Source organism: Ursus americanus, chromosome 2 (assembly GCF_024610735.1).
Source record: "Ursus americanus isolate L20-20 chromosome 2, mUrsAme1.1.p, whole genome shotgun sequence".
NCBI classification, from domain to species: domain Eukaryota; kingdom Metazoa; phylum Chordata; class Mammalia; order Carnivora; family Ursidae; genus Ursus; species Ursus americanus.
This window is the reverse complement of record NC_142128.1, coordinates 41373034-41394052: the sequence shown is the minus strand read 5'-3', so window position 1 is coordinate 41394052 and position 21019 is coordinate 41373034. Positions and strand designations below refer to the sequence as shown.

The following is a 21019-nucleotide window of genomic DNA, read 5'->3' as shown; positions in this document are numbered from 1 at the left end:
ATGGGTTGTAGGAAGGTGGAAACAGGGAGGCTGGCTGGAAGGGTATTGCCACCGTTTGAGAGAAGTGAAGGGACACAAGATGCGGGGGCAGGTCATGTGTGGGGCTTGACATTTCTCCGCCCCAGGGAGCCAGGCTGTGTGTGAGGGTCGAGGCCAGGGCTGTGGGCTGATGCCCTCCCTGCTCTGCTCGAAGCCCAGCCCTTTCTTAGAGCACAGGGGCTGCAAGCCCCCCAATCTGCCTGCCCCGGGCTTGGGGCCTCTCGGGCCACTAGCCCCTCAGGAGGTGGGGCACGGCCTCTCCTGCTCGTTCGCGGAGCCTGGGCGGAGTCACGGCAGGCGGCGTGTTCACACGCTCTGTGCTGGCGAGCTGCCGGTCCCCCAAGAGCTGTGTGCGTGTGTGAGCTGGGGTACAGCGCTTACCCACAGGGTGGTTGTGTGAGGGCGTTAGATAAGAGCACAGCTGTGCTGTTCTTCACTCAACAAACGGCCGCTATGTCTCACGGATAAGAGGTGGCGACTGCCCGAGACGGGGCCCGTGGGGCAGGATCGTGTTGCCTTTAAAAGACACGGAGATTGGGGAAGTGATCGAGATCCTGAGTTTTGCCTTGGATGTGTCGGCTTTGGGGGGCTCGGGGATCCCAGGAGGATGCCCTGCTGGGGTCTTCTCCTTGTGTGGTTGACGCGATGGACCCTGACTAGGTCCCCCATGAGCCCAGTGTGGTGCCCAGAGAGAGGTCAGCATGGCCAGCCTGGCCTTGGCCCAGAGGTTGGCTCAGCTCCGGCTCCAGAGGGGCAAGGGCCCTGAGTTTGGGGTCGATGACCTGGTATCTATCGGGATGACCTGGGCAGAAGCCTGGGTTCTCCGAAGGGCAGCGTCTCCCACACAGCAGGGACGGTTGTCAGGCAGATGCCGTGAGGTGAGGGATGTGGGTCCCCCCACGGCACCGGGCACAGGGGCTCTGGGCGGATGTCTGCCCAGGAATGAGGGGAGGCTGGGGTGGGGGGCAGGGGGCGGGTGGTCGGCAGGGCAACCCCAGGGCACAGGGTGGGCTCTGCCCGCCGTTACCAGGATGGCGTCAACCTTGCCATCTGCCTCGGTGTGTGTGGGCGGTGGGGAGGGCGGGGCTGGGTCTGGGGGCCACTGTGGAGCCTGCCTCACGGCACCGCGACGGATCTAGATGGGTAGACGGCACCAGGGACGGACAGAGCCTTCGTTCACACGCAGCGCTCCTGGTTCACACGGAGCACTCCTGGCGTAAGTCCAGCAGGCTGCTGGCAGAGTCGCCCTGAGGGCAGAGTCGCCCCAAGGGTGGTCTGGGGGGCACCGGGGCCCAGCAGGGAGAGGCGGAGCTTCCGGGAGAGGGCAGTGCTGAGGGGCTGCGGCCACCTCCGGGCCTAGGGGCGTCAGGGGCGGGCAGGGGCGCAGTCCGCTGAGGGGGGGCAGACACGAGGGGACGCTGTCTGCGGAGAGTATAGAAAAATAAATACAGTGGAGTAAAAGCCAGTCTGCGTTTTATTATTACCCACAGCGGCTCTTCTGTACAAGGTCAGTAACAAAACCCTCTCGGGCGGAGGGGAGGTCCTCGACCCGGATACTAGCGCGACTTCCGTACTATCGGGAGGGGACCTCCGGCGAGTGGCAGGGCCAGCAGAGCTGATGCTGAGTGAGCCTTCGGGACTGCGGCCCCTGGGGTCTGGGGCCCGGAGACCCCCCGCAGGAAAGAGGGCAGAGGGCAGGGAAGGGGGAGGCATGCAGGCTGCAGAGGCCTTGCCAGGCCCTTTGGAGGTGGGCGGGAAGAGGGCGTGTGTGCCCCCACCGAAGATTCCAGAAGGAAAGCCCCCGCCAGGGACTGGCAGGCTGCCCCTTGCCCCCAGGAGGGGCGGCGGGAGAACGGCTGGATTCACGGTTCTCCACCTTGCGGAACAAGGGTGGGCGTGAGGAGTGACATGAGCGCTCTCGGAGTTTTGTTGCCGTGATTTAAACGGGGCTGTGGCAGGGCCCATGGGGAAGGGTTGTGGGAGCGTCTGTCTCTAGACTGGAAAGCCTCAGTGGCCCGGACGAGGTGGGGACAGTGTCCCTGGGACTGGCTGAGGCCCAGGGCCCCAGGACGGTGTGCTCGGCCTCTTTCCTGCCCGAGCCCTTGGAGGGCTCCAGAGGACAGCAAGGTCGGGTCCGCTTTGGAGCCCGACACCTTCCTCCTGCTGTAGCTGAAGCAGACAGCTGCTAGTGAGGACGGGCCTCTGCGCACCGTGTGGGGCCCTGCAGGGAGGACAGTGGGGAGCTCGGGGGCCGGGGCGGGGGCAGTCCCTCTTCTGGATCTGCCCCCCGGGGCAGGTGCCTCTGGTCCCATTTGGAGCCCCCGGGGAACCAGGGGTGGGCCGACGAGGGGCTGTTGGAGGCTTTTGGCTGAGGGCCGGGCCACGCTGAGCCCTCACGGCAGGCCACACGGCACATGGCAGTGTGGGCGGGATGTGCTGCGGGAATGGCAGACAGGGTTTACCCAGCAGCGGGTCAATTCTGAACAGAAGGGCGGTGTTGGGAAGGGTTCTGAGGGGCGGTGTGAGCCTGATGGCGAGAGTGCTGGGGCTGGTTTGTGATGTCTGTCCTGGGCAGGCTGGAGGACGGACAGGACGTCTGCGCACCCAGCCCCGACTCTAGAGCAGTGGGAAGGGTGCGGGGCCATGTCTGTTCTTCAGCGAGCAGCTGCAGCGGCCCTGGGCCCCGGTTTCCTGATCTCTAGAACGACGGTGAAGATGTCACCCTTGCGACATAACAGGCTTCCCGTGCGGACCAAGGGAGAGGGCGGAGTGAGAGCACTTAGCAGAAGGCCGGGGGCCTTCTCGTGGCTCAGTCACCCAGGGACCCCAAACACCCTGAGAGCAGTCCCGTCTGCAGTCTGCCTTCTCTGTCCCCCAGGGCCCGGAGTACTCTCCCACCGTGGCCGAGGTGGCCCATGACCCCAGGGAAGTCTCGTGGGTCCTGTCACCCCCCTCTCTCCCACTTAACGTTCGGGGACTCTCTCTGTGTTGAATGAGGAAAGGACAGGAGATCCCTCCTCTTGAGTCTTACTCTCCATTAAAGATTGCAAATGGCCTCATAAACTCTAGAAGCCTGATGAGAGCACATTAGTTTAATAACGCATGACTGATGCGAATCTGTGCAGTCCCTTGATTTTCATCCTGGGGGGCCTGGAAGGCCGTGGGGAGGGGGCGCCTGTTCTCTCCGGCGGGCCCTTGCCCCCTCCCCGCTGGCCTGCTGTCCGTCCCCCTGTCTGCGGCCAGGCGCTGGCCCCCCGCCACCCCTCCTGCCCGGACCGCTTTCCCCGGGAGTCCCCAGGGCCACTGCGTTGCTGGCGTCTCTCATCAGAGGAACGTAGCCTTTCCTCAGCGTCAAGGGGCGTGTGGCCGAGAGCCCTGCGAGGACTCCCTGGCTGCCCTCTGGCCATCTCTGGGCAGTGCTTTCGAGGGTCTCTGCATCTGGCTGCGAGGCGGCCCCACCTCCCGCACGTCCCCCTGCCTCCCTGACCCTCGCCCATCTCTGGACTTCAGACGTGGTGAGGGCTGAGGTGGGGAGATGGGCACATGAGGTCGGGCGCCTGGAGGTGGGGGAAGCCTCTCTGGACTGGGCAGCTTCTTGCTCCGGACGGGGGGCGGGCGTCCGCAGGGAGGCTGCAGGGGTGAGCCCAGCCGGGCAGTGGGCATCCCGCCCCTGTCAGGGCTGCAGACGGGCTGGTGTTCAGCTCAGCGCCTCATGCAGAGCGGGGGCCGCACTCCGAACGCCAGAGCTCAGCCTGGGCGTGGGGAACGTGGACACGACATGAAACTCACAGCTGTCGTTTACTGACCACCCCCCCACCCCGCCCCGTGGCAGGCCCTGCGCTGAGCCACTCCACACACGCACCTCACTTAATGTTCACGGCGCTTGGGGAAGCCAGTGCTTGGACGCCCCACCGTATAGACCAGTGAATGCAGGCTTGGTCCTCCTGCGGTTGAGTGACTGCGGGCTGAAGCCAGACCTCCTGCCTCTGCTGACACCAGCCCTGACCCTTCCCTGAGGGTCTTAGGGTAGCAGCGGTGAGAGCAGATGGTGGGCGTGGTGCAGCGTGATGGGTGCAAGGAGGGAGGTGTGCCAGGAACAGTCGCAAGGGGAATTAATTATGGAAGGGCCAGGAAGGCTCATGGAGGGGTGGTCCTGAACAGCCCCGTGGAAGCCAGGTTCCGTGTGGCTTCTGGGAGGAAGCCAGGGCAGGCAGCAGGTCAGCGGTTGGGGCAGGGGGCGGGGGCTTGCAGGCTGACCCCAGATGTCAGCACATCCTGCCCCACTCCAGGGGTGGTACTGGGTCGGGTGGACCCCAGGACTGCCACCCCAGTCCTGCTCCGGGGGTTGTGGTTGGGGCAGGCAGGCGGGGCAGGTGTGGGATGTGACCCCAGGGGCTCGTCTCCTCGGCCCCCTCCTCAGTTCCTCCCCAGCCTGGCCAGTCCCCCTGAGGCTGGGGGTCTGTGGGTGCCCTGACTGTGTGTGGCCTCTGTTGGCCTGCGGGGGGCCGTGGGTGTTCCTATGCCCACAATTGCTCAGACCCTAGAATGGGGGATCTGAGGTTCAGAGAGGGGAGCTGACTTGCCCCGAGGCACACAGCCTGTGAAGGAGCAGACCAACCGTGGGTTTCTGGTCTGAGCCCTCCCGGGCCCCTCCCTCACTTGCCCCTTCCCTGGTCTCCTCTGCAACAGAGTGAGTGACTCCGTGGGCTCACCCACATACACCTTGGAGCGTTTCCCTCGCACCCTGCCGTGCTCTCGGGATCTCGGAGGAGGAAGGGGCAGACCCAGCGCTGCCTCCAGGGTCCTTGTCCTGGGGGTGCTTGGATGCGTGGGAGGCCGAGTGGGGCACAGCTCCTGGCAGATCAGAAAGACTTTCTGCAGGAGTTTGGAGTTCGGGGGGCCTCATGCTGGATTCGCAGCAGTGTGGGCAGAATGCTGACACCCTGGCTCCTGTGCCGTGTGACTTTGGGCAAGTTCTCAGCTGTTCTGAGGATCGATTTCCTTAGCAATTGGGGGTCACGGTGACACGAACCTCGGTGGTTCCCAAACTTTGCCCCATTTTGGAATCACCTGGGGGTCTCCACCCTGCATGTGCCCAGCGTCCAGCCCCCCCCCCCCATGGTCTTGGCCCAGGTGCCACCTGGTGTCATGGTTTTTGGAAACTCCCCAGGGGACACTAACGATCTGCAAAGTCTGGAGCTGCAATCAGGGGTCTGTGGGGTTAAAGGAGGTGATGCAGACCCTGGGAGGACCCAGCAGAGGGAGGTGATTGTTTTGTCATTCCTCTCCTTGCTCCACTTAATGTGGGGTCTGGAGGGTGGGGAAGGGCTTGCCCATCTGTCTGTGGCCCATCTTTACTCAAAAAGCCCCCTTAACCCTGGGGTCACTTAGGCAGGGTGGCTCCTGGTGGCTTTGGGGACCGGAGCACTGGACCCCACGAGGCCTCGGGGAGGCAGAAGCCCGAGGTGCTGGCCTGCGGTATATGGGCCTGGAGTTGGTGCCCGATCGGGGGATCCGGGCAGGTTGTCGGTGGGGACGCGGTGGGGGGAGGGGCATGGGCGGAGGCGTGAGGGACTCCAGACCCCTGGGTGGTCCCCGGAAGCTGTGGTGTGCTGGGCTGACCTGAAGGAGAAGGGGTCATGGTCTTTCTCCCTCAGGCGGTTGCTCCTTGCTCTTTTTCCTTTGAATGACGGAGACTGAATTTAGCAGACAGGGGCCAGGAGGGGAAGTGAGAAGGGGGTCCTTGGTCTCGTACCCAGCTCCAGCTCCAGGGAGGGGGCTGTGGAGCATTTTGTGAGCCACAGACCACATTTCCACTTTCTGCTCCATCCACAGATCCTACCCTCGCAAATGCCTTTGATTTCCGTTGCTTTTCACCTCCCGCCCCCAAACACAGTGAATCTTTGAATAGCACAGTCCCTTTGGATCTCTGACCGATCGGTCACCAAATCCGACCCCAAGTGTACTCAGAATAGACGCTTTTAATAAAATATATTACCTTTAAGCCGGGGTAAACCTGTGGAATTTGTGCATTTCTTTTAGAGCGTCTCCACAAATTTTACGATATTGAAATTGCCACCCAGTGACCTTTTGGGAAATACTAGATAAATTACAAGACACAAATAGATAAACCAAACAGGGAAGTCCTGTTTCTAGTGCTGCTCCTGCCCGATTTCTCAGGCTGAGTCTAGAAACCCCTGACTCCCCGAGCGCCCCCGCCAGCCTCCCGGCGGGAGCAGGTATCCGCTCTGGACTCAGCTCCCCACACCGCGCCCCGTGCGTTCACCTCTGCTCTCCATCAGCCAAAACTAGTCCCTTGGTGACAGGGTCCCCAGAAATGCTCCCAGGGGCCAGAACTGCTTTGGAAAGACGCAGGTGCTCTGCTGTGGGTCTGCCCCGGGCACATGGCGGGGACCCCTCGGTCGTGGCAGGTGACAGCTGATCCTGGCTGAGCCCAGTGGCCGTTGTGTGGAACGTTCTTGGGGTCTGGGCCGGGCCTTGGTCGCCCGTGTGGGCATCTTCTTCACCCACAGGTCAGGTGCTGGTCCTCCTGCCCCGTGGGCACCTGCCTCCCTACCCGTTGGCGATGGTGGGCGATGCCCAGCAGGTGTACTCTCCTGTTCATACTTGGAGTGGGGAAAACAGAATTTCGAAGGGAAATGGTCCCTCAAACCAAGTCTGCGAGCCCTGAGGGGCCTTCCGGGAACTCACGGCTCCTTTCCGTCATGGGAGCTGCTTGCTCCTCTGGGAGCCGGACATGCGGAGTGGGAATGGGTGGGGGTGGTGGGCACGACGTCACTGGCTGCCCGAGGGCAGCTAATTGCAGTTCCCTCGTGGGCGGGCCGCAGCCACGTGTGGACGGCTCATTTCACGAGTAAGCGAGGCCAGCCCGGCCGCTGTGCTGTCACCGTTCTGTGACCTGCCCCTCCATTGGCTGGAGGCATTGCCCACGCCTGCCGGGCCCCGCTGCGGTTTTCCCTGCACAGGCACCGCCTCCCTTCCCCCTTGGTTGTGGCCGGACACCCACACCCTCACGCTCGGGGAGGGAGGAGAGGAGAAAGAAAATTGGGGCTTAGACAGTATCCTGAGGCTGCTGGCCCTTCTGTAGGTGGAGAAGCTCCATGAGGAACGGGAAGAGCCCCTTCCCGTGCTGCCCCAGGGGCCACTCACGTCTTCATTTGATAATTAATTCAACAGACACTCCTGGGGTTTTTCTCACATACCAGGCACTGTGCCGGGTGCTGGGGGTGCAGAGACACCGAGAGGTGACCGAGAGCTGGTTCCTGTGCTCCCAGAGCTCGCAGCAGGGAAACAGGTGCTCTCCCGGGGGCCGTGGGGAGTCACAGGCCCACAGCGGGGTCTTGAAGGTCGCCTGGGGAACGTGTCGGGCCAGGAGGGGAAGGTCAGTGGTGTGAGTGAGGCTGGGGAGGTGAGCAGGACCCCAGTCATGCAGGTGCCTTGCTTGGGGGCCCAGCTTTATCCTGCGGGCCCTGGAGACACAGAGGGATTTAGGTGGACGGGAGGCACAATTTGTGTTCAGGAGTGCAGGGGTTGGGGTCTCGAGCTCGCATCCAGATGTGGGCCCAGCAGCTGGGTGACTTTGGCCAAGTCCTGGCGTGTGAGACGGGCATCCTCCAGCACTGACACAGCCCATCCACCTCTGGCCACCTGACCCATGTCTCCTGGCTGTCCCCCCTCACGCACAGCTGGTGGCAGCTGGAGGGAACAGGGTGAGTTCCCCAGGAAGAATGCGCCCTCCTGACCCCCGTGGCTCACACCACCTGGCCCTTTCCAGCCCTGCAGGAACGCCCACCTGGCTCCCCACCGCCTGGGGCCCAGCTGGGTTTCTTCAGTGAGACCATTCGTTCTACGGGTCGCCCCAGCCCCCTGGCCCCAGGTGACACCAGCAGCTGACTTGGGGTGGCTGCCCAGCACCTTGCTGACGGCGTGGAGATGGCTGTGGGTGGAAGGACAGGCTCTCCTCCAGGAGTGTCATTCCTTCCATGGTCTTGGTGCCAGGTCCCAGAACTTCTCCAGGGCGAGGAGCCCGGGTGGGGGCTGCCTGGGATTCCTGTTTTCCTAGTCTATGCTCACAGCTGTTATGTTTAAAGGCTTAAACAATGTGTCTAAGCAAGTAAGTATCTGTTTAGTCTGTGGGATGGGGACAGTGACGGTAGCTCCGCACCCCCCGCCCTTGCCAGTCCCGCGTGCACGGCCTGGACGGCTGGACCTGTAATGGGGTCGTTTGCCTCACTCCTCCCTCCTGTCATTCATTCGTTGATCAAGTATTTATTGAGTACCAGGCAATGGGGACAGAGAAATCGGATCTGGACCCTGCACAGAGCAGCCCAGAGTCTGGGGTGACCACCCCTGGGAGCCCAGGGGCTGCAGGGTCTCAGGGGGCCCCGGCATGGAGTTTGGTTCAGACCTAGACCCGTGAGCTGACGATCGCCAACCCTGGTCTTGGGAAACAGGGACACAGCTGTGGGGCAAGATGGGGGAAAGGGGCACAGCAGAGGGGAGGCAGCACGTTATCCGACAGGCACCCACAGCGTCCCCGGGCCCTGCTGCGGCTCACAGCCACAGCCGGCAAGGACCCCTCGGAGGGACAGGCCCCGTGGTGGCTCAGCTCCACCCTGGCAAGCTGGGCCAAGGACTGCTCATGTCCCTTGGTGCCTCGGTTTCCCACCTGTAAACTGAGGCTCTGGGCTGGAGGGGGATTGCGGCGATCTGCTCTGAACCAGTGTTCTGGGCCCAGAGCAGGACCCAGCTGATCTGGGGCAGGAGCTCCTCAAGAGGAAGTGTCCCCATCTCAACACCGAGAGACACCCAGAGGGGCTGTGGGCAGTCCGGCCATCTCCTCGCCAGCCACAGCCACCTGCTGGGCTCTCCCAGCTCAGCCCCGAACCAAGGGGCTCAGGGTCTCCATGTCTGTATATTTTTCTGGTGCGAACATACTCTTCTTGGAGTTTCTGTCTTTGCTTTTTCTTTCTGTCAGTAAGAAAGGCTCCAGGTCCAGGACGACTCTGCAAGGAAGCCCGCACGGACTGACTCCTCGTGCCCTGCCTCCCTGTGCCCTCAGGTGCTGTCCCACCTGCCTGGCGCTGGGCTGTCAGGCCGCTGAAGCCCGAGGAGCACATCCCCATGGGCTCCTAGACAGCTCCCCCTCACGGGTCTGTAAAGAAAGCAATGTTTTGGCAACACGGTGTTAGAAGATTTGGGGTCCCGAGCTGTGTGACCCTGAGTAATTGTGCGAATACCCCACGTCTCAGTTTTCCCATCTATGAGATGGGAATGGCTCTCCCTATCTCCCAGAAATCAAATAGAAAACCAGGCCAAAAGCTCTGTAAACAGGAAAACCTTCGCTGAGATGCAGGACACAGTGATCCAGTAGCAAATACGTTCCGATTTTCGGCCCTCTCCATCACTGCAGCCTCCTGAGAAGTTCAGGTTGGCGAGGGAAGGCAGGCGAGGCCCGTGATTGTCCACGGCAGATGGAATAGCCAGAAGGGAATGCCGGAGAGTCGCTATGGATGCGGGTGCTGCAGCTCTGAGTCCACTAATGAGGCTTGATCTGGAAAATGATGCCTGTCCGCGAGCCTGGGGCAGGGACCGTGGCCGAGGGTCGGCTAACGGCAGCTTGAAATCCTGCTGTCCCACTGCTTGTGGTGGACGTGGAAGCTGGGAGGCATGGGCAGCCGGGCCCTCAGGCCTCCCAGACCCGACGGCAGATGCTCTGTATGTGGGGTGATGGTTCGTTTCTTTGTCCAGACGGGGAGACTTTGGGGAGTAGCGTGTTCATAATTACCGTTTGTATTAATAATTATGCCAGGCAGCAGGCATAAAGCGGCCCCCCGGCCGCTGGGGGCATAGCCACCCCGTGCACAGACCCTGGGGTGTTCACTGCCTGGTCTGCCTCACAAGAACTCCGGAAGGAAGAAAGGGCTCTTCCTGTGTGTTGGTAGATGTTAAAGATGGGGTTGGAGTGGACCGGTCCAGCTGTGGGCTTCGGCCTGGCTTCCCCGTGGCCGGCCCCATGCAGAGGCGGCTGCCTGGCTGCCCAGGTGTCCGCGCCCGAGCCTGGAATCGGGAAGCTCCTCCACTTACCTTGGGATCTCACCAAATTGCGCAGCCTCTCTGTGCCTCAGTTTCCTTACTTGTCAAGCGGGGACAACAGCTCCTTGTTGTGAGGATTAGGTGAGATCCTGTGTGAAGATGGGTGGACTCAGGCTTTGACAGGTCATAGGTCCCGAGAAATCCTGTGGCGTTTGCACCCTCAGGCAGTCCCCAGAATCCGCGGGTCCTGTCTGGAGCAGCGCTGGTGTGAGCCCACTCCGGTGGCTGAGCTCCTGCCGTGAGGTCGGGGAGGTCAGGTTCTGCAGGAAGCAGATAAACGCCCGGAGGAATGGAGGTTCGAGACTCCCCCAGGTGCAGAGGGTCCTGTGTGAGGCGGGGCTGCGTCCAGGGACCCTCAGGCCGCGAGAGCCGTGAAGCTCTGCGCAGACAGGCGGCCCGGCCAGCCTCTTCTGGGCCCGCCGGGGCGCTTGCTCGGACACGGGAGGAGACGTGGCTCGTGGGGTGCCCACTGCTGGAACGGACGGCACCGCCAAGCCTAAGGTGGGCCACAGTTTGGTGCCGGGGGGGGGGCGCCAGGAGAGGCCCTGTGGCCTCTTCGCAGCCCGAGCTGGGTCTGCGTTACTCCCCTCAAGGTCGTCCCGCATTCGCGGGCAATCGGGGCCTGTGGCAACGGCTGGGAGGCCACTGAGCCGAGTTTCTGCACAGCAGTCCTTCCATTGCTGGCCGGCGCCAGCGAGCCCACTGTTCATGCCAACTGGTTACCTTTCCAGACTGTTTCCTTTTATGTTTAAGTTCTTATATTTTTAAGCAAACACAAGACGGAGAAGCTACAGTACGTCAGGGTTGTTTCCCCCGATTTGCCCTGAGTAAGCCGCGGAAGAAAGAGCCACACCCCAGATCTTGGACGACGGCAGGGGGTCAGACGGCTCTAACGACAGGCCCAGCCCCCGGAAGACTCCGGGCAAGATTAGCACTTTCTGCTCCTGGTGTGTGGCCTGGAGCAGGACAGAAGGACAGAGCCCCTCTCGGGCTCATTTCCTTGCCCTGAAAGTGGGGGAGTGGGGCTAGGTGACCTCGAAGGCCCCTTCCAGCTCCGTCTGTGCACCCGTGGTGGGACGAGGCTGTGGGAAGGAGGGAGGTGGTGCCGTCCTTGGCACCCTGCTCCCGGCAGCCCAGCCCGGGTGTACGCGGGGAACACGGACAGGGCTCTTCCTTACCTGGGAGGCTCTGGTCGGCCTTCAGAGACACCGTGGAGCCGGCCCCGCCCTTGTTTTCTCACCATGTGGGATTCCTGGGCGTCTTAGGATTTGCAGTTGGCCCAAACATTGCCAGGCGCAGGGATGACTTTGCCCATGTGGGGATGGAAACGGGCTTGCTTCGGCACCAGGCTGGGCGTGGACAGAGAATCCCACTGTTCTCTGATGAGGCCGGGAGTACCGAGGCCCTGGTGTCACTTCTGCCCCAGTGACAGAGGCGGGGCTGGAAGCAGAAGAGGGAAGAGAATGGGAAGGAGGGGGGTGAGGGGCGGGGGTGGTCTGCAGGCCCACCTGGCATCCTCGGGACCAGCACGTGCTTCTCTGCCCCTCCGGAGATGCGAAGCAACACTTTTATTTCAAGTCACGTGCTTCCGAGGGCAATCTTGCGATGCGTCCCAGGGCAGGTGGGGGGGGCCAGGCCCGGTGGGCTGGTTCGGTTCTAGCCGGGAACCCAGTGTGTGCACACACAGCCTCCTGCAGAGCAGTGATTTCCTGCTGTTTTATTGGCTTGGGGGCCAGATGGGCTTTAATAAGAGCCCGTAAAGCTACTTCAAAGCCGGCCATCCAGAAAGCATGGTTATTTGTTTCAAACATTCTAGAATGCTTCAGAAGGTGGGGCCTTCTGCCAGCTGGAAGAAAGGTGGGAGCACGGCCTTCGTGAGGGGAGCAGTGCTGTTTGTTCACGGTGACAGGAAACCGAGCGGTCTTCCCCAGGGCTCTGCCACACCGGGGGGCGAAGAAAGGTTGCGTGGTTCTCTGTGACTTGGGACCCTGAGCCTCCAGGACAGATGCTCACAGGAGCCTCTGTCAGGTGTGGTCAGCACCTGCCGAAGACATGCATAGTGGCAGGTGTGGACCTGTCAGGGTGGGAGAAGGCTGCTGCAGCTCTGGCAGCACGGGAATGAGGCAGGTGCCCGAAGGCCCAGGGCGTGCCCCTTGCACAGGCCGGGGGGGAGGAAAGGTCATCGGGAGCAAAGTGTTTACTGGAGAAGGAGACACAGTGGCCGGGTGAGAAATTGAAAGTGATGTCCAGGACTGGGATCTGGGCTTATAGAGAACCCATAAATTCAGGGTTGTTTCATTTTCATAAACAGAGAAGACAAGGTGGGTGGGGTTGCCCAGCACCTGGGTTCTAAGCTCTGTTTTCGACCCGGGCTGGTGCTGGACAGGTGCTGATCCAGCCTCACTGGGCCTCCATGTCCTCACACAGAGGAAGCATGTGCAGCTCGCTGAGCTCCAAGGATGCCTCTGGGCGTGGCGGTCTGTACCTTGGGGAGGGTCTCTCCGATCCAGCACGGCACCGGCGTCTCCGATACTGCAGTCAAAGTGAGGCTTCAGTCACATTGGTTTGTTTAGCTTTACTGGGAGCAGAACACCCAAGCAGGGAGAATCCAGGTCTTTGAGAAAGTCAGAGCCTTCCAAAGTAGTGATGGGTGGCCTTGGTAGAAAGCGAGTTCCCCGTCCCTGGAGGTAATCAAGCAGACGGAATGACCACATGTTCTTTAGATGGCTTCTAAGTGTTCTTTTCGCTCTAAGGTTCTGGGGCTGCACACACTTACATGTGTGGTTGCCTGTTTGGCAGTGTCTCCTGAAGGCCGTGGTGGTGGCCCCAGCTTTCTGGAATTTTCTGGTGCCCCTGGAGCAGCAGGTGCCATCCCTGGCCTGCACAGTAGAATCACTGGAGTATTTAAAATGCCAGTGCCCGGGCCTCACCTGGACTGGTGCCAAGGTCCCTCAGTGTTAGAGGGGGCTGGGCTGGCGGTGCCTGGCGGGCTCCCCTCCGGCCCCCGCCCTGCCTGACGGGGTTGGGAGATAACCCCCCCGGTCTCATTCCGCCTTGGTGTAGCGCTCAGGTCGGAGGCTGTCTGGATTGACCCTTCCGTCCACTCCCCAGCAAACGTTTGTAAAGTGCTCCCCTGATTCTGGAAGAGTCCTCGGTGCGCGAACTTTCGGCTCCCTGACCTCCTCGTTGCGTAGCTGTACCTGGCACACGGCAGGCACGTCACAAACGTTCGATGGGATCACGCGGAACCTTTGCCAGTGTTGTAAGTGGGGCAGGAAAGTATAGACAGGCATGTGGGAGCGCACACTAGGTCAGCTCCCTCTGCTCAGACCTCGCAGAGGAGGCCGTCTCCTCATTGGAATTATGTTTGTGGCCTGCGGGTGACCCATCCGACTTGGTATTTTGGTGCCATCGTCTCCCAAATGACCTTTTTTCTTTCCTTGGGGCGTCGAGCAGAGGAGAACCAGGGCCTGGGGTGGGTCATTTCCTCCTAATTGATGTCCTGGCCGTCGTGCCGGCTTCACTAAGCATCACGTGGTCCCTCCACTCAGACCCGAATGTCCTTGTTATTAACTGCCTGGTGTCCCGGACATCAGGCTCTGTCTCTTCTGGGAATGGCCAGGCCACCGAGAAATGCCCTGGCCAACTCGACTGGATGGGTTTTATTTTGGGACCGCTGGCTTGCTTCAGTGTGCGCCTTCCCGCCTGCCCTCCCCACACCAGGCCCGGCCTGAGGCTGCTCCTGGTCTTCCGTGCCCGAAGCCGACGGGGCCTCGGGGGTGACATGACGGGGGCCTCGTCAGGGGGAAGGCGAGACAGGGGATCGGTCCCACTGGGGAGGCTGGGCCTGGAAGGTCCACGTGCTGAGACTCCGGCTCCCCCGGGGGGCCCCCTGCCTCCTCCTCGCTCAGGGGCGGTGGGCAAGTGCATGAGCGTCCCTGGGCCCTGGGGTTGCTCAGAGGGTCCGGGGCAGTGACCACAGCGCCCGGCCGTGTCACGCACACTCTGCGCTTCTAGCTCCCGTGTCTGCAAAGTCAGGAGGGGAGTGTCCACGTGCTTCCCACGTCTCAGAAATGCGCCACCTTTGTTCCGAGAGTCAGCTTCCGCTAGTGTTTATTGACCTACCAGGTGCCTGACGACACCCTACACACGGGGCTGTGGCGGTGGACGAAGGGAAACCCCTGTCCTTCTGGGGCGTCCACACTGGCACTCAGGCCAGCACACCTCAGTGGGCAAATCAGGCTCCCGTGGCAGAAGGAGCCGTGCGGACGGCGATGCGGGAGGGTCCGCTCACGAAGGGCGTGGGGCCCAGGCGGGCTGGCGGGCGCTCGGTGCGGAGGCCACCCTGCATCACATCCAGGCGGGGAGCCGAGCCCCCAGCTCGGATGCTGGTATCACCCAGGGTCTAAGGACGGAGCGAGAAGCTGTCTTCCCACGGGCACAGGTCCTGGCCCCGCTCCTGCCCCCATCAGCCGGCTCACGGTGTCCCTGCCGGCATCTGGGCCAGAGGGAAGGGTGGCCGGCTTAGCCTCAGCTCTGTGCTCCCTGAGAATATGCCTTGGGCACCCCAGACTCCGTGTGAGAGCCAGATTCTCTGGGGAGAAGGTGCTGTCTGCGCTTCTCACCTCACATTCAGGACGTGGGGTTGGGGCACCTCGTCTGGTCCTCGTCATGCCCTGGTCACTGAAAGGACCACCTGTAGGCTTCTCTACAACCGGGCTTCTTGCCCATTTCTGACCATCCCAGCCCAGCTTCTCCAGGCCCTGCCCACCTGCCCCTTCCTCTGCCTGGTGGGGTTCAGGCTTAGCAGGTGGGGGTGGAGGAGGTGGGACATGCCTGGCATTTTACGAGTACCCGGCACAGGGTCTGGTCGTGGCTGAGCGCTCAGGAAATATTTACAGGGAGAATGGGGGACTGGATGAGCACCTGGCCTGCCGCAGACAGCCAAAGGTGCTTTTCTGAAATGTGGGAGCAGCTTTGTAAATTGCCAGAACCTTAAAAAGCTGATTTGGGAGGTGCATTGGGCAGCCCTGACTGAGGACCAGCTGGGGCACCAGGTGGGCGGTGGGCGGTGGGCCTGGGCCCGGGCTGAGGCAGGAGCCCCGCGGCGATGGGCGAGAGAGTGGACAGGGGTGGGGGAGCCAGGGAGGGGCAGAGGCGTGGCGCAGGTTCAGAGAGCCTTGCCCAGGACGGGGCTTCCCTCACGGTCCAGGGCTGGGTCCGACGTGCGCAGTGTTCGAGCAAGAGTGTCTAACTGGGACAACCCTGCCAGAGCCAGAGGATTACGCTGATGCTGAATGTCAGTCAAGGGCGGGGCCTCGCTGTGAGACTGAAGGGAAGGTTGACCTGATCGGACAGAAAACATTTCTAAAACTGTGATTTCCCAGATCGAATGCACAGCATGCAGGTGTTCGTTCAGCAAAAGCAGACCTCAGATGACGTCTTCTCTTCCCCCTCGGGGTCCCGAACAGTGACTGGAACCACAAATGGACCACAGTTGTAGGAGCGCGTGTGCACACACACTTGGGGGCACGCTCCTCCTTGCTTAAGCTTGTATTTGTCCCCATGGGACGCTGCTTTCCGGTTATTTTCAAATGTCCCGAACAGTCACGCACACTCAGGACTTCAGCGTCTGTGGGAAGACGTACGGTAATTGTTACAATCCTGTCCTGTCCTTGGAAGCTACGAGGCTGGCACAGAAGCCGGGGACACACTCACCCACACTCCACACAGCCTCGGGGCAGGACGGGCTGGCACAGGACAGGCAGAGTGGTTCTGAGAGTCCTCGCTGCAGAAACTGGAGGTTGAGGGGCGTGACCGGAGGGCAGACAGGGGTGCCCGTGCATGGGCGGGGCACGGGATCCGAGGGCACAGATCGGGAGTGCATCCTGGCTTCTTGAATCCTGCCTCGCCACATTGGGTAGCTTCCCAGCCTCTCTGTTCCGTCCTCTAAACGTGGATCGATGAGGCCCTGGCGTGGTAGGCCCCTCCGTAGTGCTATAGGCCAGCCCGACGTCATCGGCGAGAGGTCCAGGTGTGTGAAGGGCTCGCCGGTGGGTGGGGGTCCCTTGCAGGAATGCAACACGCCTTCCCACCCTGCTAGGAATCCCCTCTGCGGCCCAGGTGGATGGCTGAGGCCAGCCTCCGCGAGGACGGCCGAACCGTCTCAGTCGGGGGGGGGGGGGAGGCAGAATGGTATGGAGCAAAATCTGGCATATAGCTAAACTCAGGGTTAGTTGTGCGACCTTGGAAAAGTCACTTTGTCTCTCTGACTCTCAGTTTCTTTATCAGGACAATGGAGGCATGGTGGCCTTGTCTGTAGGGGTAGGATGTGAGAAGCCTCGTCTGGCACCTGGTACACAGTCAGTGCTCAATAAATGTTAAGTAAAAGTGAAAGTCCTGTTAGTAAGTAATTTTCAGAAGCATTTGTCAAGTGCCTGTTGTACTGGCGCTCAGAGGTGGCATGGAGCAGAGCCGCGTTCCAGGGTCCGCGGGCTCTCCCTGGCTGGTGGTACGGCCGTGCGCAGCGGGTGGTGCCCTCCGTCGCTTTATATGGTGCAATGCGATATTGTCAGTCGTTTTCACGTTAAAAAAAAAAAAAAGTAAAACATTGAAAAATAATTGGGAAGACCACCTATGCAGCCTTGGTGTCTGGGTTTTTCACCAGATGCTGTGGGCCTTTCCTCTTCACATATCCTCTACAGAAATGGTTTTAAGTGGCTACCTAGTGGCCTGTCACTGGCTATTCTCAGAGTTATTTAACCGCTTGATAGTGTTGGGCATTTAGGTGTAAATGACTTAAAATGCCTCATCGGTGGGGATGTCTTTCCTAAGCATTCCTGTGTGTTAGGGTCACTGCTCTGTTGTTGAGCAGCTCTGACTTGCAGGGGAGAGGGCTGGCCGGGAGTCAGGACCCCCTCCCAGCCTCGCAGCCCTCTGGCCCCTCAGATGGGAGCCTGTGGGGCAGAGCGGGTGGCAGGTGCCCCGTGTGGGGTCTGGCTGCTAATTTGCTGGCTACCGTCACCCAAAGAACTGTATCAATTTCAAGCTTCATTGGAGTTGAGGCAGCAAAGACGGCAATTCAACATTTTTAACAAATAGAAAACATGTCTAGTCCAGCCAGACTTTGACATGTTTTCCAGCTATTAAAAATTGTTGATGGTTTATTTTTCATTGACACGTAGTAGAAAATGCCAGGAAGTCTGCAAAGAGCCAGGGGTCCCGCGGCTCCAGGGCAAAGCTCGTCTCCCCGCGGGGCTGGAGATGACCAGAACCAAGAAGCAGGTGGAAGGTGCCTCTTATGTAAAGGCTTTGAGTTTTGGAACAAAAGGAAGAGGCTCAAAGGAGGGGAGACAGCATCTGGCCCCTTTCCCTCCACCTCTTCCTCTAAAAATGATGGAAATAGACTTGGATTCTGATTTTAGTTCATTTCTGCCAAAAGAAATAAATTAGATGTTGAAATGTGCAGCCGATCCCAGGCCCTTCCTGGGGGGGGGGGGTGATGCTCCCCAGATGCCCCCAGACCCCTCGGAGGGAGAAGTTAGGGTCGTTTCTGGCTCAGGAGTGGTGGGACCCGTCTCTGCTGATTCCTGTAGGGAGGTTTGTCTTGTCCTGAGACAGTCCGAGTTCAGGGCCTGCTGTGTTCAGCTGTCTGCAGGTCAGACCTCTAGGCTAGGCTGGTGTCTCCAGCACCCAGTCACGCTTTCACAGACGGGAAGCTTCCTGCGGGCTGCACCTGGGCTCTGTGCCCACGCGTGTGCGGAGCAAGCGGCCGCACGCTGCTCTTCGTGACGCTGTGGACCACGGAGGCTCCGTGAAAGCTGGCTTCGGTGTAGACCGCTGTCTGGGCAGGGTGAATGGAGACCTCCCTGCCCGTGCAGAAGCCGGATCGGAAGCTTCTGGCAGGCAGGGCGCCCTGTGAACGCCCTACATCTCTGCACGGTGTCGTGCATCTGCCGTGCTCCGCGGGAGAGGGGGCTGAAACTGTCAGGGAGGAAGGCAGGCTGGCAGGCAGGGAGGCACTAGTGCATTCGTTGTCCTCGGTCCCGGGCACCAGCCTGTGCCTGGCGCGAAGTGGGCCCCACCCGGTGCTTGTAGCAGATACCCGAATGTTGGATTGACAGACCCCAGGGAGAGGTTCCTTCTGTCTCAGCCTGCGGGGCTGGGGGCGGGGAGTGTGGAGCTGGGTCTCTGCAGGTCCGAGCCCTCCCCTGACTCCAGAGCTTGCCGTACTGGACACCACCACCCAACCCTGCAGACCTGAGCTGCTGTCACTCTGACTGTGAGAGCGTTTGGGCGGTGCAGCCACTCTCCTTCCATTGAGCCCCCCAGCCCTGCGGTAGGCTCCCCTTGACAATGCGTCACCTCCTACCTTGGAGTTACCTTCCATTACTGTCTCGAGCTGTCATTTGGATCAGCTTAAGTGGGTACGACCTTGGCTTTGGCTGTTTCTCGGTGCTGAGACGGCCTCAGGGCCTGAGGGCAGGGCTCTGGGCTTGAGTCAGAGACCTTGGCTTTGAACTCTGGCACCAGCCACTCACCCCCTGAGCCTCCCCGTGTAACGTCTGTGATTTGGGAGAGAGGCCAGGGGCGGTCATGAGGATGGAGGAGAGCAAACATGGGAACCCACCTTGTAGACTCTGAGGCGCTCTACGGGGGTCAGGGTGGTTATGAGCCCAGCTCGTGAGCACAGGGCTGCTGCTGGGACGCCAGCCTCTCCGGGGAGTGGGTGCTTGGAGGTGCTGCCTGGCTCATGGGCTCCCTCTGCTCAGGCTGTGTTCCCACCTTCCCTTGGGACCACAGTCGTCCCTACTTCCTGGCTTCCAGATGCCCAGCAGGGCACCGCGTCCCAGCCTGGAAGCCCTGACTGCAGCGAGTGCCGAGGGAGTAACGGCGGTAGCCAGCCCTCCCCCTGCCAGGCGCTGGCCCACGGACTTTACATCTGCAAGGGCCTTTATTTTCCTGGCAGCCCTCGAGGCAGGTACTCATGTTACCCCCACTGGACACAAGAGACAGAGAGGTGGAGCGGGCAGCCTAAGGTCACACAGCCCGGAAGGGGCCCCATCCAGAGCTCGTGCTTCCTGGAGATTCTTGCCGCTGCCCTGAGGCTGCTGGAAGATGCTGTGAGCGCTGGGGGTGGCCCCCCCTCCTGCCCCGTCCTCCACAGGGGGGACCCCTCCCAGCAGCTCCTCTGCCACCCTTGCCTCCCTCCCTGCTCTTGACCTAACCTGGAGGTGAGAACACCTGCCAGGACATTCTGATTCATGCGGGAGAAAACCCTGCATTGTCAGAGATGGAAGGAGCCTCAGGAATCCTCTGGTTCAGGTTTGTTCCGAGAGGAGAGAGGCCCAGGCTGGCAAGAGGTGGATGCCCTAACCCTAGAAAAGCAGCACAAAAAGGAATTATGTTCACACGACTTACGAGCACGGAGGCAAAACTCTAAACGAGCCATCAGCAGACTGAGCCACGGAGAGCAAATGCGATCCGCTCTGCCCAAGCACCGTCAGTCCCTGGAGTGCAAATAGGCTTTAACTCTAGAAAACAGAGGCTGGGGAGGGGGTTCCTTAGCCCATGTGGCCCCAGGCCCAGCCCAGGGCAGGGCAGGGCCTGGTGGCCATGCTCCTGAGCCCCCTCCCGCTTTGCAGAGCACTGCGACTGGCCCCCTTCCTGACTGTCCTAATTCTCTTCCCGTTTCTCCTGCAGGACTCCATGTTTTCGCTGGCCCTGAAATGCCTTATCAGTCTGTCCACCATCATCCTTTTGGGTTTGATCATCGCCTACCACACGCGGGAGGTCCAGGTAGGTGCCGGCCCCTCTTCGCCCCCCTTGGTGTCTGACATCGGGGCTCTTCCCTTCTGGTTTGGACCCTAAGGAGAGAGGGAACTGGGGTTGCCCTGGGCCTTCAGAACAGTTGTGACAGTCTTCATTTGGGGGTCCCAGAAGCGAACATGGCCTCATGGTGTGGGGGGCAGTCCTGGTCAGGACCCCACTGCACTGTGAGAGCCCCATAGGAGTTCCCTTGCCTTTTCTGCCTCTTGCTGGACCCTTTCAGAGCTTGAGCCCTGCCTCCCCATTGAGGCAGACGTGTTAGTGTCCCTTGCACACACACGCTTTGGATCAAATACCACCGGCAGTCTGTATTTCTCAGTCTGTATTTCTCTGAAGGCTGGGAAGGAGTCACTTTCTCAGTAGAATACAAGTCTGACGGGGGTGAGGGGCTGCTGTTTCTTCGTGCTCAGAAGTGACTCGGCCCCCAGAGAAGTCTGGCTGGGCCTCTGGGTGCACTTCCGGGCCGCGGACAGGCAGCCCCTCTGGGCTGGAGTGTGGGGTGAGCAGACGTGCAGCGTCTTCTCAGGACACTGGGTCCCCCATCGCCCCGCCCGCTGGCTGACCCCCTCCCTGCACGCTGGGTAGTTCTGGAGCCTCCAGACGCTTCTCCTCACATGCATGGGAGCCTGGATGTAATCCCGGTCCCTGGGCTGGAGGAGGGCCGCCGGCCGCCCATCTGGGCCCCAGGCGACAGGCCGACAAAGACCAGAGCTCACGGTCAGAAAAACTGGGTTGAGTCTTGGCCGGGACATCTTCCCACACTGTCTTTGGCCAGCCCTGCGACCTTTCTCCGTCTGTCTGGAACACCTTTCGCAGAGGACAGGACAAGGAGTGCTCTGTGAGCCGGAAACGCTATGCAAATCTCGTCCCCGTTGTTCCGGGGCTTTCTGGGCGGGGTGGCTGCGCAGGCAGTGGCATGCAGGGGTCAGGGACCCTGGGCGGGCCTGCATGGCTCGCGGCCACCATGGCAGGGCTCCAGGCTGTGGATGACCAGAGGACACTGACCTAGAAGCCGCGACTCTCCGGGGCTCACAGG

General features: G+C 61.0%; 1 protein-coding gene across 2 annotated transcripts in view; it reads left to right on the top strand.

Moving 5' to 3' along the window:
- The window catches only part of KCNN3 (potassium calcium-activated channel subfamily N member 3), a 137141-nt gene that overhangs the window by 16385 nt on the left and 99737 nt on the right, over positions 1-21019 (top strand). For both annotated transcript variants that reach the window (XM_045784128.2, XM_045784127.2), the window contains exon 2: positions 19858-19953. In XM_045784128.2, the coding sequence (XP_045640084.1) occupies positions 19858-19953 (96 nt within the window). The remainder of the gene's footprint in view (positions 1-19857; positions 19954-21019) is intronic.